Here is a 16,329-nt window from a genome sequence, read left to right as displayed (position 1 = left end):
TTTCATAATGGAAGGCAGGGATTGATTTGGGTGCTAAATTTGGCCCTTGTCTGACCAAAATAGGAGAGTTGCTGTGTAACTTCACTGAGAGAAAGGAAGATTTTGTGCATATTTAAAATGAAGCCAGTCTTTGGATTTTCCTTCTCACATTGAAATGTTGTCTGTGGCATATAAAGCATTACCATAGCTAATGAATAAATGACGAAGATACAGTTATTGTTTGAAGAAAAATGACATAAATTTGAGTTTAAATTCATTTACTGTAATTAACCACATTTTTTGGAAAGTTGAGTTTACTTTCACTAGCCAGGTTCGATTACTGCTAGACCTGCTGAATTAAGAAAACCCATAAAAAGATCTTGTCTGGCGAGGTGAAGTGGCCAAAAGGTGTCAGAAAGCAACACATGATGGCCAGTGAATGATGGTGAGAGTCATTATCCATAAATGGAGAAAACCTGGAATGGTGGTGGACCTTCCCAGGAGTGACCAACCTACACAAATTACTCAAAGAAGGCCACAACAGAATCTAGAACAACATATACAGAACTGCAGGCCTCATCTGCCTCAGGTCAGAGTTCATGATTCACCAATAAGAAAGGGACTGAGCAAAAATGGCATCCATGGGAGAGTCCAAGGAGAAAATCACTGCTGACCAAAAAGAGCATAAAGACTCACCTCGCATTTGCCAAATAACATCTTGATCATCCACAAGGCCTTTGGGGAAATATTGTGTGGACTGACGAGACAAAAACTGAACTTTTTGAAAGGTTTGAGTCCCGTTACATCTGGCATAAAATTAAGACAGCATTTCATAAATTTCATACCAACAGTCAAACATGGTGGTGGTAGTGTGATGGTCAGAGGCTGCTGAACAACTTGTTATAACTGATGAAACCATGAATTCTGCTCTAAACCAGAAACCCTGAAGCAGAATGTCTGGCCAATTTGTACCCTAAGGCTTGAGTTATGGAGCAGGGCAATGATCCAAAACACACCAGCAAGCTCACCTTTGAACGGCTCAAACAAAACAAATGAAAGTTTTGGGTTGGGCTAGTCAAAGTCCAGACTTGCATCCAATGGAAATGATTTGGCATGACCTTAAACAGGCTGTTCATGCTTGAAAATCCTCCAACGGGCTGAATTAAAAACAATTCTGCAAAGAAGAGTGGGCCAAAATTCCTCCACAGTGGTGTGAAAGACTCATTGCCAGCTTACACGAACACTTGATTGAGGTTCTTGTTGCCAAGTGTGGCAACACCAGTTATTAGGCTTAGGGGGCAATTACATTTTCACACAGAGCCAGGTGGGTTTTTAATATTTCTTTTGCTTAATAAATGTCATGTAAGCATCATGTTAAAACTGCAGTTTGAATTTACTAAGATTCCATCCATCCATCCATTCGCTTCCGCTTATCCTTTTCAGGGTCGCGGGGGGCGCTGGAGCCTATCCCAGCTGTCATAGGGCGAGAGGCAGGGTCCACCCTGGACAGGTCGCCAGTCTGTCGCAGGGCCAACACACAGGGACAGACAACCATTCGCGCTCACATTCACACCTAATGGCAATTTGGATTTTCCAATTAACCTATCCCCACAAGCTGCATGTCTTTGGACTTTGGGAGGAAGCCACGCAAACACGGGGAGAACATGCAAACTCCTCACAGAAAGACCCCGGCCTGATGTTGGAATTGAACTCAGGACCTTCTTGCTGTGCGGCAACAGTGCTAACCACCGTGCCACCGTGCTATCCACACGTGCTATCCGCTTTACTAAGATTCGCTTTGTCTAATATCAAAATTTCTTTAACAATCTGAAACATTCAAACGTGACAAATATACAAAAAAAACCCACAAAAACACAAAAAAAACTTTGAAATGAGGAAGGGGCAAATGCTTTTGTGCTGTGTATGATTTGGGAAAAGAAACTAATGGCCACAGCAAGAATCTGCATTTTCCCCTACAGGACAGGGAGCACATTGCTTTTCCAGCATCCTATTCTGTGGATTCATATTATTCAAGCGTTTTTCCACCCAAAGCTGTTAGAGCAGTCATTTAACTGTGAATAAGTTTTTTAAATGCCCTCCTCGTGATGCCTGCTCAGCCAATCCCAGTCCCCTAGGGGCGGGGGTCCACCCCCCCGGCAAGCATCTGAGGAGGAAGGGGCTCCTCAGGCTTAGCTTCTGCCAGATTTGGCTACCCAGTACCACCACCAGATGACTGTCAGTGCGCATTTCCAATTGGCAGGAGGGAGAGTAAACCGAGGAGACCGATCGGGGAAGAGTGTGTGAGAGAGAGAGAGAGAAGCGGGAGTGAGTGTGTTATAGAGGGAACAGAGTGAGAGACTCCAGCGGAGGGGCGAGAGGTAACTTCACCGAGGTTATCACTGCGCACTGTCGAGGAGGAGTGATCGCTTTTTTTCGCGCAGCATGCTGAAGCAGGTTACAAAGTGGACTCTGGATGAACCTTCTGATTGAAACGCCCGATTCTCTAATGGACTGCTGGAGAGCACAGTGAGGCGAGAGCTGTGCCACAGTGGCAAGGAACGGAGACTGGGAAAGAAGCTGATGCAGAGGGGAAAGTTACCAACTGTGGAGATGTATTGCTAACTACGAGTTTACTGACTGCTCGGACCATTCTGAGTCGTTTCTTTAAACTGGATGCTATTGTAGACGAATCTCCGGTGATCCCGAGCCTGGTGCCGCGGTGGACCATAACCAGCTCAGTCGCATAGACGGAGCGAGACTCTTTCCATAGAATACAATCAGCGGCAAGAGCAACTAAAATGTCTTCGTTATACCTCATCTTTTGCGTGATGGTCACAGGTAAGACACTCTTTTGTTTGCTATCATTTAACCACCCGGGTCCTTATTAACGGGGAAGGATGGACCGCGCTCCGTGCTGGCGCGCTGCGTCAAGCCATTCGGTGCGCTGCTGTAGTAGTGTGGGCATCTGATCTGCTGCAATGCTACATTTCACTGCTGTTAATTGCCGGTAAATGTTTAATTAGTTCTGAAAGAGTGATTACATCAGGAGGTTTCTCTGTCTGCGAGCAGTCCTTGATGAGAAATGGCACTGCGTAAGTGAGATTTGCAGTGATTTTTGCCCCCCTGGTCTTATTCAAACATCGGAAGCCTGAGCGAAGTGAGCTTTCTTGTTTTTAATGGAAAGGCTCCGAATCATGGTACGAGGGTGCACAGACGGAAAGTTTCACTTATTTGATTTCTTAAATCTGGGGACCGGTTGCGCCTGACCGCAGTGTTTCTCCACACGCGAGTGTCTTTTAAATAAAATGCTTTGTTGTTGTTGTTGTTTTTTTTAACGAGGCTCGTCGAGAATGCGCATTTAAGCAGTTGATAACAGAACAATTAAAGCTGGGTATGAGACAGCTCATTGCAGCTCCCTGCATCTTTTTTTTTTTGCCCTGAAGTTGGCCGGTGTTGCACACGCTGCACTCCCTTAAACAAAAAGAAGAAGAAGGGGGAAACACAAAAGCCAGAGGGGGTTTCTGCTGAGCTGACAGGATTGCGTCTAAAGTTTCTTTTCCTTTCATGTGGTGCGTAAACGGGCAAAAACGGACACGGTGTATCTTCCAACGGGGACTGCATGGTCTCCCGAGGACACGCATTTGAGATGGTAAGAGTGAGAGCGGGGAAGAGGGGGGGGGGCAGCGAGAAAGCAAAGGGGCAGAGAATGAGGGAGACACAAACTAGAGAGGGAGAGCATTTGTTTTTCTTGAGACGGGCAGACATAATGCACCTGTTTCCCCCCACCCTCTCTCTCCTACACAAACACCACCACCACCCCCTGTTGCTTTTTTATTGGCAGAACAGAGTTTATGAGTGATTATAACAAAGTCTGCTCATTCTGTCCCAGACCTTCCAGTATCGAGATTTCAAAATGCTTTAATTTTGAAGGAATTGTGAGGAGAAAGAATGTTTTTGATGCACGTCTTGTTTTGAAAATGCGACTTGTCAGCTTTTGTTTTCCCTCCACACTTCAACGTTCTAACTTATTATTAGTTATCCTGTAATAGAATTAACAGAACGATGCCGAAAACAGATGTGTTTTTAGGCTTAAATGCAATTATTACGAAACAAAAACAAACAAAAAATAAGCAAGCAGGCTTTCTGAACAGCTGCTACAATTTATTTGACTCGTTTTGTGCTGCTCTTGTTGCAGAAAAGACGCTTTCGGCAATTAACACTGAGCAACTGTTGACTTATCAGCATTTTTCAGCGTCGATAAACTAGAGCGCGGTATTAACACTTTGGGATGAGGAAAATAATAATTAAATTTGAATGCAAGAGAATAGACAACCTCGCACTAAACACAGATGTTCTCCGGGGTGAGTGGAGGAAGAGGAGCGTGGGGAGGCAGGAAAGATAGCATAATGAAATTGAAATCCTTTAGGCTTTATTGTATTTTCACCTCAGACAGACTTTCACCAAAAGCCCAAGCATGCCCAATGACCATGTGTTGTGCGTACATCTTTACCTTCAGCGTGGTTTTGTCATCATTCAAGGCTCCGGGGAGGAATGTGAAACGAGTAAACCTCCACTCCCTGATAGACTAGCAACAGCTGGATGAGAAGGAGCAGTAGCCAGACAGTGGCATATTTTCCGGACCCCAACACGCACACACTCACTCTCCCCCCTTTCACACTCAAGCACACAAATAATGAAAATGGTAACAGCTGCCCTAATTAGAACCTAAGAGACCCTAGACCTCATTTATTGTGTCAGTCTTATAAAGAGTCACAGATGCTCAAAATTCTTTGCACTCATAAATGTATTTTGTGGTATCCAAATTTGGCTCCAACACATGGCCTCACTTTGAAATTTATATGGCATATTGCATACATTTTGTAAGTATGTAGTCTGTACTACAACACAGATAATTTACTTTCCCGGATAGTCCCCTGGGCTCCCACAGGAATTGGATTCCACACTGAATCAGTATTCCGAGTAATCTTCAGTGAGCTCTTCTTTGGAACCTTTTGCTTTGGGTCGCTTGCGTCTCATCGGGCCAAGTTCAAAGGCTGTGAGCTGAGATTACAAGTTTCTCTCCATTCCTCTTAAGTTGTGTCGCCACTCATGTTTCACTATAGTGTGGCAGTGTGGAAATTTTCCACCTTGCTTCTTCTCACAGCATTTTTTTTTAATTTTTTACTTTTTGCCTGGTCGCAGAATGTGTGAGTGTGGAACACGGGGACAGGAGAGCGTATCTGCTTAATGGGCCGCAGGCAGATGGGAGACTTTCACCGACGGTTGAAAGCCTGTTCGCATTCATGCCTCATACAGACACAAACATAGAAATAAACTCGAGCAGAGAAAGTGATAAATGCAGCCCCAGCTCCCTCCTCCCCACATTACCACCCTGGGTTTTCCCATTACCAGATTTGTCTTTAAAATATAGAGTACAACGATGCTTGAGGATGCAGTGACAACATGGCCTGGGAGGTTTTGTTTTAGGGAGCTGCGCATATTTTATCAACTGCTGTTTTGCTGCTCTTTGAATTCTTTCGGAGGGGTGTCAGACTGAAGACAAAGTTGGGGGTGGAAGATGGAAGGAGAGTCTTAAAGGAGGGGTAAGACTTGGATGTGTCACCAGTGTCTTGATGATTAAGCGGACAAGCAGCGGGTAAACACAGAAGAAGACCGCTGAGCATTGTTAACCTTTTCCCTGTCTTGTTAGTCTTGTCTCTGTCGCACAAACACACACACAAACAAACCAATGCGCTCTCTTTCTGCCTCCGTTTTACCTCCTCTCCTTGTATCATGCGTCTTTCTTTTCTTTTCCTCTGTGATAAAAAAAAGATCGGAGATAAAGTAAGAGAGACTAACTGCCAGAAAGTTTGGGGGTAAGAACTGTAGCCAGCCAGGGAGGAGTGTAAGATATGAGGTTCACCAAGTGCAGACACAGCAGAATCTGAATGCAGCTGACTCTTGAACAGAAGTGCCTTGCAAAATTTAGGAGACAAAGTCAGGGCAAAGATAGATAACATGTGGTCAACTCGATGTTCAGTCCATGTTGCTCGTTTTTAACGCTGTATCTGAAATTTCTAGAAACTAAACACAAAATGAAAGATTCACATATGCTTTTTTTATATTTTAAACTTTATCCCAACATGTGCGTTTTAAGAGTTTTGTCAAGATTACTGTAGGTGACTGAACTGGATGAATATTTTTAGAGCAAGCCATCCAGTTTTTCTTTTTTACAAATGATGTGGTCATGCAAACACGCACACGCACAGGCACACCCACGCCGGCAGTAATGAATGTCCAAAATCTGCAAGAAAGACCTGTTATTTCCTTTCATCCTGAAGACCCGTCATGCACACGAGGCATTGTCTTTCTGCTCTTCTTCATATCCTCTGAGCCCCCCTTCCTGCACACGCACTTGCAGCATTTTTACGGAAGGAGAAACTGGAATGAGAAAGGAAACAATGGGGCTTCATAATGTTGCTCATCTCTAATCAGCTTTGCCATGTGGGTAAACACAGATAAAGAACTTGGCAGTGTGTCCCGAGGCTTTGTTATCAGCTGTTAGCAACTTAAGTGGATGTGCGCACTGGTATGGCTCAACACAGGAAGCCCAAGTAGCCAGGTAGCAAACTGTTGATGACATTTGGCTTCTTTGTTATTATTTTTACGTCGTCCCACCCATCCTCCTTTTGTCTTCACTCTCTCCTTGTGTCTGTCTCTGCACATCCTCAGCGTGTCTTCCTCTGAGGTGGTTTGAGGATCCGGAAAGGATATGACAGGGAACAGGACAATGGGAGCTTCCTGCCATTTTCCTAGAGTCTTCTTCCCCAGTTGTTAATCTTCGGGGCTGTGTTGTGAGCATACACACGGGCGGGGGACGGCACAAATTTGTTGACTCTTTCATTCTTCTGTACAAACACAGTAATGGAAAGAATAGAGAGAGGAAGAAAGTGGGATTAATTCCGTGCATGTCATTAGAACAGGCCCCCAAGGGAAAGAGTTGAATTTATACAGTAGCAGCTATTTTAAGAAAGACTTGTATTGCATTTATCTCCTCCCTAAAATGCAAGTGTCACTTCCTTTTGCAGAGATATATCGCCATTTCAAGACCTTAAGCCCAGAAACCAACATACAACAGATGCACTAGACCACACATTCATTTTTATTTTCCAATCAATTCTTGCCCTGCAAGACAAGAATTTCATATCTCCTGCCGAGACGCAGAAACCAACAGCAAATTGAAATTTATCTTCTGCGTTGCAGCAATATCTGTTCCTGTGTTATCTTCACCAGCCGCCTTCCTTAACCTTGTATTAAAGATAGCTTTATTGGAGTAGAATTCTGGCAGCTGGGAAGAGTTTCAGGAAAAAGAAAAAAGTTCAGTTGGGAATCCCATCAGACAACATTTATTTAGCACTAGATGCAGATTTATTTTACTTCTATTTTTACTCTCTTTGCATAAACTATGATTGGCAGTGGCACTTGATTAGAAGAAGATGTGAAATATTCAGCAGAGTGCACTAGGGCTTATATGGCGTGTGCACATCATCCAGAAATGAATCACAAGGAGCTCACGGAAGCAACACCCTGAACACACTCGCGCACCCACAGAGGTCAAGGGCGCACGCTGGGGCTGTGGATGATGAGCCGAGATGAGTGTTTGGCATCTTCAGGGCTGTGTGCTCTTTCTGGAGCGATTAGTCAAGGTCCAACTGTCTAATTAATGATGCTCCAGCTCTCAGGACATGTCACCTCCTTAACCAGCTACGGGTGAAAAACACATTCAAGGAAACAAGAAACTGTCTGCCTGCTGCTCATTTTATTAGATATGGAAAGAGTGTGTACCCTTGTGGGAATAAACATTCCAACTACTTGTTCCTTGAAGAAGTCCACGCTCACTCCTTATTCTCCTTTTCATCTCTCCACCCTGTCAGTTGAAACTGCCTGGAACGCCGTGGCTAATATTGTGTTGGTGACTCAACCATTAACCAAAATAGTGGGTTGGTTGTGGCTTGCCCTTGTCTTCCTCTGCACAATGAAAGATTGTCCTGTGCTGCTGCTGCTGCTGTTGTTCTTCCTATTGTTGGAAGAGACTGTGTGAAGGATTGGAGAAAGTGTAGCCATGTCTTTTATTTACATTTCTTCTGCAGAGAATTTCAGACAGGGCTGAGAAACTCTCGCTGGGAGGTCTGCGAGAGAAGGCAACCAATTTGCTATCAACTGAGGGATGTCAGTCAAAGTGTATTGATCAAGCCTTTAACTGCAGCTCCCTCAATGGCAAAACATGTTAATGTTATCGAGCTGTGTTGAGACGTGAGTAGCAGCGAAGTGTGTGTGTGTGTGTGTGTGTGTGTGGGTGTTTGGTAGAGGTGGGTGGCAGTTAACTGGTTGAGGGGTGTGTCTCTCCCTTTCTCTCTCCTGAAGTCTGCTTTCGGTGTAAGAAAGCTGATGCAAAAACAACAATGGGCTCAGCATGAGAATAGGGGGAGGAAGAGAAAGGGAGAGGAGGGCGGCAGAGGGGGTCAAAGGGATTTACTGCCAGGAGCCTAGAATTTCAGGTAATGGATATGCTTGTTTCAGTGGAAACCAAACCTGCTGTTTTTCTTTGAGCATGGCAGAGGTGAAAAAACAAAAAAAGAAAAGTTGTAACTGACTGCAAGTCCGAGGGGGATTAATAGCACCTCAGGCTAAACATTAGATCTCAAGTGTACACTTGAATGCAAAGAAAGTGATTGTGTGCATACCTGTGTTTGTGTGTGTGTGTGTGAGAGAGAGAGCTGGAGGTGGGCTGGGTGGGGGGAAGCAGGTGTGCGAGAGAGAAGTAAGGGAGGCGTATGCTGGAAAGAAGCTTTTCTGCCACATTTCTGCGAAGCAGCATCAGCGAGGAGGGCAAGAACACATGGCTAAGTGCTTCCCAAGCTGGCTGAGGTAAACCTAACACCCCTCCTGGAGGAAGCAGCCCAACCATTGTTCCAGCACATTGCACCCGTCTGACTGAGGCATCCTAGTGCTGTGCAGATCCCAGGGGGCTGGAAAGAGAACGAAGCAGAGGAGGAGGAGGAGAGGGACTGATTGTTCCCTGCTCAGACTATCCACAGATGGGGCTATGGCACAGGATGCTTGCTGTTTGCTTTAGAGTCCCAAGCGTTTGCTTTGCAGTCATGGTGTACAGAATGCTCTTGGGGATAGAGGAGAAGAGAGTTCTTGCGGAGACAACAGCAGGGGAAGGGAAAGAGACAAGGCAAGAGGGAGAGAAAGAAAGGTATAGGGGAAAAAAGGGAGCCTGCTTAATATGATGTCAGTGTGAATATAGTGTCATTGCCAAGAAGGGAAGACGGATGATACAGCCATACAGTGATCGGGTAGTTGGGCGAAAGAGTGCTCAAGTCCTCCCCTGTATCCAAACAGAGACATATAGAGCCGAAGATAATGGAGGAGGGAGGGAGAGTAAAGGGAGTGATTGAGGAAGAGGAAAAAAGGAAGGGATGAGATGCAGGGAACCCAGGCTGCATCCATCATGTGGTTTGGTGCAGAAGCCATTTGTACCTATTGTTCTCTATAATTTGTTTTCTCAGAGCCTGCAATGGGAGGGGTGAAGGGGAGACACAAAGCTATGGCAGCCATTTATTTTTGCACTAATTGCATAAGTGAGACAGCATAATTAGACATATAGCTAAACAGACAATAGGCCGAGATATTCGCAGACGGAGATAGACAGGGAGGTGTAGATAGATCCGAATAGATGAGAGGCCTGGCCCTCTCCATTTCAAATTCAAGAGTATGAGAGAACATGTTAAACGCAGTAAAGGGGATGGAGAGGGATAAAGGGAAAGGAAAAGGGAGAGTAAAGGAGATGGGCATATAGAAGGGATGAAAGATAAGAGGGAGGGAGGGAGAGAAAAGCCCTCTTCACAGACTGCACTTTGAGGTGCGGCCCAGTGCCACCGGAATAGTCACCTCATTTAATACACCTGCTCAGCGGGGAGGGGAGGGAAAAGTATAAGGAGATGTTGTAAAGGAAAAGAGAAAAAGGGCACAAGAGAAGAGAGGGAAGAGGAAACAGATCTCATCTCAGATTCTTCAGATCAAAGGCAGAGAGTGGCTACAGAAGGCTGTTTGTTGTGGCTTGTTTGGGAGGGTCTCTGTCTCTGTGGGGTCATGGGTTCACCTGGTCTGCTATTTTGTTCAGGCGGCATTACGCTGCAGCACAGCCACACACTGAGCGACTTGCAGGCTACTTCATCACCTGAATGATTGTTTTTAAGAGACTTTTTTCTGTTTTTTTTTTTTTTTTTACGAAGCGATCAAGCAGGAGGAACGCTGATTAGCAGATGGAGGCTGCCTGCTTCAGAGGACAGAGAAGTTAAAAATTTGTTAAAACTATCACAGTTTAGGAAGAAAAATAAAAGTAGCAATGTTTTCAGCTGACTGGACCGTGATTCCAGCAGATTTCGCTATGTTAGATTCTCTTTGTGTGCTAATGGAGTCGTGCATCTGCCAGGTCCTTGTGTAGGCGGTGCATGGGTGTGTTGAACATGTCATGTAGCCTTTTAGGACTGTAGTACAGGGAAAGATAAATAGGCTGTTAATGAAGCTGCACAATCACAGGCAAGTTAAAAAAGCTAAGCGAAGATTGAGGGGCAGTCAGGCCTGATTGGAGGGCTATTGAAGCCGGTCAAGAGAAGCTCTTGCGTCGTCACACTATAGATTAGACACTCACTCCACTATAGACCTCAGCCTAACTACCCTTCTTTCTCTAAAGCAGTCCTCTGACACTCTATAGTGGCTCAAGTCAACTCCATGATTGTTCTGGGGGAGTTCTTTAAAAGCCAATTTAAACTCAGTTCTTTGTTTAACTCCCCAGGAACTCAAGCTGGGACATATTGTATTGGCCGTGTGTGTTTGTGTGCGACTGAGTGTGTCTGTGCCCTTTTGTGGCTTAGATTTGGTGGTGTTTTTCTGTTTTTTGTGTGTCTGTGTGTATGTGTGTGTGTGTGTGTGTGTGTGTGTGTGTGTGTGTGTGTGTGTGAGCCGTCTTTGAGCATGTGATGTTTAGTTAAAAAAGGGTGTATCTCGGAACTGGCAGAGACTAGTTTTGTGGGTGAAAGAGAGGGTGCATGAGAGAAATCAATGGCCCAATTCAACCTATTACAGCCATGACTGTTGCTGTAATGGTGTGGAAATGGACAGTAGTCATGTGGATCCCTTTTATATCTCCGGGCTTAGATCACAAGTGAAGCTGTGATTCATTTCCTCCCAGCTTTGATTTAAAAAAAAAAAAGTACCCTGAGTATTTCAAAGAGTCCCTCACATGATGGTGAGAAGGAAAAAGAAATATCCCTTCGTTTTTGTGAAATGGTGGAAACCTCTTTTTCTGCCAGGTTTGCCGAAGGACAAACACAACACTGGGCTGCAATTTTTTTCCTCAACAAATAATGGCTCTTCCAAACTTCTCTCCTTCCAGCTGTTGCCTCTTTGATCCCAGGTAGCATGTTAACAAGCAATGCCTTCATGGAGTACCCTTAACATCAGTATGTGTATTCACATTAAGGTGTGAGAGTGTGTGCATGCGTTTGCACATGTATGGCTTCAAAGTTTGTGTGTGGATTTTCACACCAATTAACAAATTGCTTTATATGTTCACTGAAGTGACGATAGCCTGTCTCCTGTGGGGGGCTGGATTTTTTTTTGCCCACTTCAGTGTTAACTCAAGGTGGGCTGAACCTTCTTTCACACTAACTCATTAATGATACCGGTCTAATTAGTGCCTGTGGCTCCAGACAGGGGGCCCCTGGAGGACACATCACCATTGTGAGCTGGCCTAATCAGGAGACCACTCAAAAGACCGAGGACCCACTGCACCAGTGAGAAAGTTCACACATATAGAGAGACCTGCCTGGACTCACACTCAAATTAACGCGCTGGTTCACTGGGGTAGGAGAGTATAAAAAAAAAAAAGTGGTTATATTTTCAGATTTCTGACCATTGAGGATAGGCTATTTGCTCATTCCCATTTAGCGCCCTCTCTCCCTCTGGTAGTGCTCCTCCCGAGGGCGATGCAGAAATATGATTTAGCTCTCCTTCATCTCTTCATCCCTCTTTTTCACTCCAGATAATTCAATCTGTTTAATATCAAATAATCTCTCACAATTTTTCACCTTTTTTTTCACGTTTTAACCTTATCGCTCAAACAGCTACCTCAGGGAGCGGGGCCTCGTTCCACTGTGTTAAAAAAAAGGGGGGGGGGGGAGGTGTGAGGATGGGGAGCAGAGAGGAAGAGGTAGCCCAGGAAAAGAACGATGGCAAATGGCTCTCCAAGGAGTGCTTTTAAATGCCTCTGTTTGCCATTCTCATGGGCCATATGTGAAAGAGTGGGCAAATAGATTCAAAGATAGGAGAATACTAAAAAGGAGACAGCGATACCGGGAACAATAAAGGGAAAGACAGAAACAATCTACAAGAATTTAGTGGAGAGTAGGTGATGTGAGTTGTGGAACTTGAGGTTTGGGTCCCTAACTTGTGTCCCACAGCACTTAACATGCCCCTGGCCATCTCTCCTGGCAGTTAATTAGAATCCAATAAGGTTGCCGCCTGTTGGTCATTGTTCCTCCACTGTGTTTACCCTTTCCAGAGGCTCCATTCGCTGCTTAATCTGCCGAGAAGCTGAATGTCAATAGGTGAGGCCAAGACTCCAGAGCCCTGCGAGAGAGGGAGAGATGAAGCTAAAAGGAGGGGAAGGAGTGAGAATCAGGGGGAGTGAAAGGAAGAGGTCATTATTCTCGTTCCCCTCAATATTGTTCTCTGACGTTCCATTTCTGTTGAAACCCCATCCAGCCTCCCCCCATCTCTCTCTCTTGCATCTCCTCTCTTCTTCTTTTCTTCTCACTTCTAATCCGTCCTCTTGATTGTTCTAAGCTGCTTTCAGCCCCTGGGAGGGTGGGGGGCTTTGGAGTCTGTTTTAATTAAGATTTAAAAGACGACTCCCTCAAGAAGGGAGATTTAAGAGCAGGATGGACTAAGCAAAGTAAATAAGCAAAGGTAGGACAGATTGTAGAGATGTCTCAGCAAATATCAGAAATCAGTAAAAGGAGAATGTGAAAAAGCTATTATTTAACATGTGGGACATGCCCATACATTAATGCAAAAACAGGCAGACACTGAGGCATTTGGATGGATAAGCCAAATTGGATTTTTTTTTTTTTTTTTTTTTTTGTAATCACACGGCACAATCTATATAGATTGATCTTAACTTCCTGTGATTCATACCATATCCTGTGAGGGTGATATGGGATCAGTGGTAACCAGCAGGCAAGCCGAGAGAGTTATCTCCACACTCTGTCCAATGATCGATCATCTCACACGATGGGCTTAAGAGCCTGTAACGCCTCACTTGTTTATCAGAACCCCGAACTAGAATGTTTTCCATAGATACAATGCATGAAAGGGAGGAGCGAGCTCAGGGGGGCATGTTTTAAAAGCTAAAACGTTTTATTTGTAGCATAATCAGATATGGTTAGAAGCTAAACTGATTTTTCTTTGCATTACATTTGGGTATTAGTGGTGCACCTTGCAAACATAAGAGCTACTCCAGATTAGCTTACTGGGTGCAGCCTGCAGGAGGCAAGAGACGAGACACCCGGTTGCCTGCTGTGCGTTCTTCTGACTGTTAACCGCACTATACTCACATCAGCTCAACTGGCCATCAAACAGACTTTACACCATCGATCTGGCGGGACCATGTAATGCTTCAACTTCACGGGACAATTGCGTCCCTCGGATGCAGCGTCATCATCAGTGTCTAGAAAAGTTCTGAGGTGCAGTTGGATGCGTGAAAAGGCCGGGCACTTAACAGTCACATCACGCCGTGACAAAAGGAGATTTCTCTCCAGAAGCCTGGCCACCAGAGATACCAGCTTTGCTTTACTTTTACCATGCAAACAGCGTGTTACAAAGTGTTATGCTGAGGAGCGGTGCGTGTCACTGCAGCCCAAGAGCAGGCATGCGTTACATGTTTGGTAAAACAGTCACATAACAGCGCATCTGCCTCAACTGCAAACTGCGCATTCTTAAGGGCGAGTAAAAGCCGCTAAGAAAACACACCCCAAGACAAAACACACAATGAAGTGTTTAACTTCATCAAACCACAGACTTCGGTGCAGCCGGTAAGGTGTTAAAGGCCAGGCTAGGGTCGAGAGCCTGACCCATGGCATTCTCTGCTGTGATACATCCCAACACACAGCCACCATATGTCCGGGTTTCACAGTCAATGAGCCAACCCACCCACTGTGACAAAGGCCCATTCACACCCAGTTGACTCTAAGGAAATCTGCAATGCCATGGTATGATTAGGACAGAATGCAGCACTGGCGCAGACCTCGGCCGTTAGACAAAAACAATAGACTAGAACAAACGCAGAAATAAAAGGACTGTTAGGGAAGAAGGGGTACCTAGACAAAGAACTTTAAAAAGTACTTTGAGCGGATAAACGTAAGTATGATCTTGCCCTCAGCCTGCTACAGCTCCATCGCTTGCCTCCATCAAAGCCCCCTGAGACTCTCCCCGGCACACTCTGCCTCCGTCACTCACAACTCTCTTAATAAGGCCAGCAGTAAACGGCAAGAAAAATATGCAGGGATGAAAGATCCTTCTCTCATGTTCTCGCTTTGAGGATGTGTTTCAGGGTGTCAGGGGAAGGTGGAGAAATGCAGCTTTAGAGTAATGCTGCATTTTAATAGAAACAATAAACTGCTTATAAAATATTATTTTGTGTCCCATATCCTGTTGTGTGTAGCAACAGCTCTGGGAACTTTTTTTTTTGGGGGGGGGGGGCAGACATGAAAAACCCACCTAGGAGAAAACCTCATGCCAAAGAATAAAGAGTGCAGAGCTCCTGGGGGAGAGATATATCTCACATATATTCTTTCACCGCAGCGATTAATATCTAGGAAAAAAAGGTCAAACCCGACTTGAAACGGTCCAGTATATCACAGTTACATTTGGAGGCGGCATTTCATACATCAATCCCTGCTGTGATGTCTCATCAGCCTGGTCACACTGGGGAGACCCACGCCGCAGATTATCAAAGATTGATGGGGTGTCCTAGTTAAAGATAGGGGGGGAGAGATGACTGGTTAGTGGCAGGAACTATACCGTGATCTTTTTCAGAGGTGATGATTGGAGGGCTCGCATGGCAATGCCCAGTGCAAACATCATCACTGCATCTGACTTGTGTAGGGCTTTACCGCCGTAACCCAGAGACCTGACCACGGGGGAAACTTGCAGAGGTAGCAGTTTGGAGGAAGGAGGGGAGGGGGTCGCTGCTCCTATGCGAGGCCTTGCTGTCTGACTCGGGAAGCTCAAATGAAGCTCTAAACTTTGCATTTCCTCCCTTCCACTTCCATCCTCATCATCATCATCCTCTTTATCAGAAGACAAAACAAACTGACAGAACAAACAGGCAGATTATCCCAAATCCTTTTTTTTCCTCTCTCTCTAACACACAGCCTCAAAATCTCTTATCCACTGTTCACTGTCATCCTACCCATTTCTTGTTCCGAGTGCTTGCTTAATAATTAATTGATTAATTAGTTCGCTCATTAATCATTTATTCATTAATCATGGCCTGATTTTTCTAGAGGAAGTGGTGCAATCTGAAAAAAAAAACCCTGACTTCACATTTCACTCTAATTATGCTCCTTTTACTAATCAACGCTTAAGAAATGGAGTTTCAGGAAATTAGTTTTCCCCTTCCCTTCTTTTTCTCAGCACAAAGCAGAATGTATTGAGGTCGGCAGGTAACACCCCCCCCCCCCCTTCCCCCCCGCCACCCTCTCACTTTCTCGTGTTCTGGAAGCTCTTAGTCATCAGAGATTTTAAAGGAATGTTTCAAGTAACAGGCAATCTGATGAACAGAATATAAAATTGATGTTAAATTAAAACTCGCACTTTCATCTCCTCTGGATGAGGAAGGAAAAAAAAAAAAAAGAGTAGGAATTCTGGTCGCGGACTATCCTGAGACAGTGATTAATACGCGGCAATTTGAAGGCTGTTTGTAAGAACAGAGAGGTGGCAGCATTGTGAATCACACACTTATTCTCTTCACCGGATCCACGGGTCTCCCGGGAGAGGAGGTAATTTGTTTAATCGCTAAGAGTTATGTTCTCCGGACAGAGAGATGGGAAGATAGGATCGTTCAGAAATATGCTCCGCAACGTGGCGTGAGCGCGAGAGGGAGAGCGCAGAGAAATATTGTGAACAGGTTTAATTAGGAGTGTTTGTGTGCCTTTGTGTTCCTGTTGGATGCAGAGTTCACTACAGAGCTCAGCTGCTTTCTCTGAAGAGGCTCTTGTC

The 16,329-nt window shown here is 45.0% G+C and overlaps 1 protein-coding gene across 2 annotated transcripts in view; it reads left to right on the top strand.

Annotated features, from left to right (window-relative positions):
• The first annotated feature begins 2,167 nt into the window (after positions 1 to 2,167).
• The window catches only part of kirrel2 (kirre like nephrin family adhesion molecule 2), a 33,838-nt gene continuing 19,676 nt past the window's right edge, over positions 2,168 to 16,329 (top strand). For both annotated transcript variants that reach the window (XM_087848131.1, XM_035912309.2), the window contains exon 1: positions 2,168 to 2,817. In XM_087848131.1, coding sequence (XP_087704257.1) covers positions 2,778 to 2,817 — 40 coding nt within the window. In that variant the 5' untranslated portion in view covers positions 2,168 to 2,777. The remainder of the gene's footprint in view (positions 2,818 to 16,329) is intronic.

Source organism: Neolamprologus brichardi, chromosome 11 (genome assembly GCF_056152115.1).
Source record: "Neolamprologus brichardi isolate AB-2024 chromosome 11, ASM5615211v1, whole genome shotgun sequence".
Classification (NCBI taxonomy): Eukaryota; Metazoa; Chordata; class Actinopteri; order Cichliformes; family Cichlidae; genus Neolamprologus; species Neolamprologus brichardi.
Note: the sequence above shows the minus strand (reverse complement) of the source record. Positions and strands in the feature narration are given on the sequence as shown.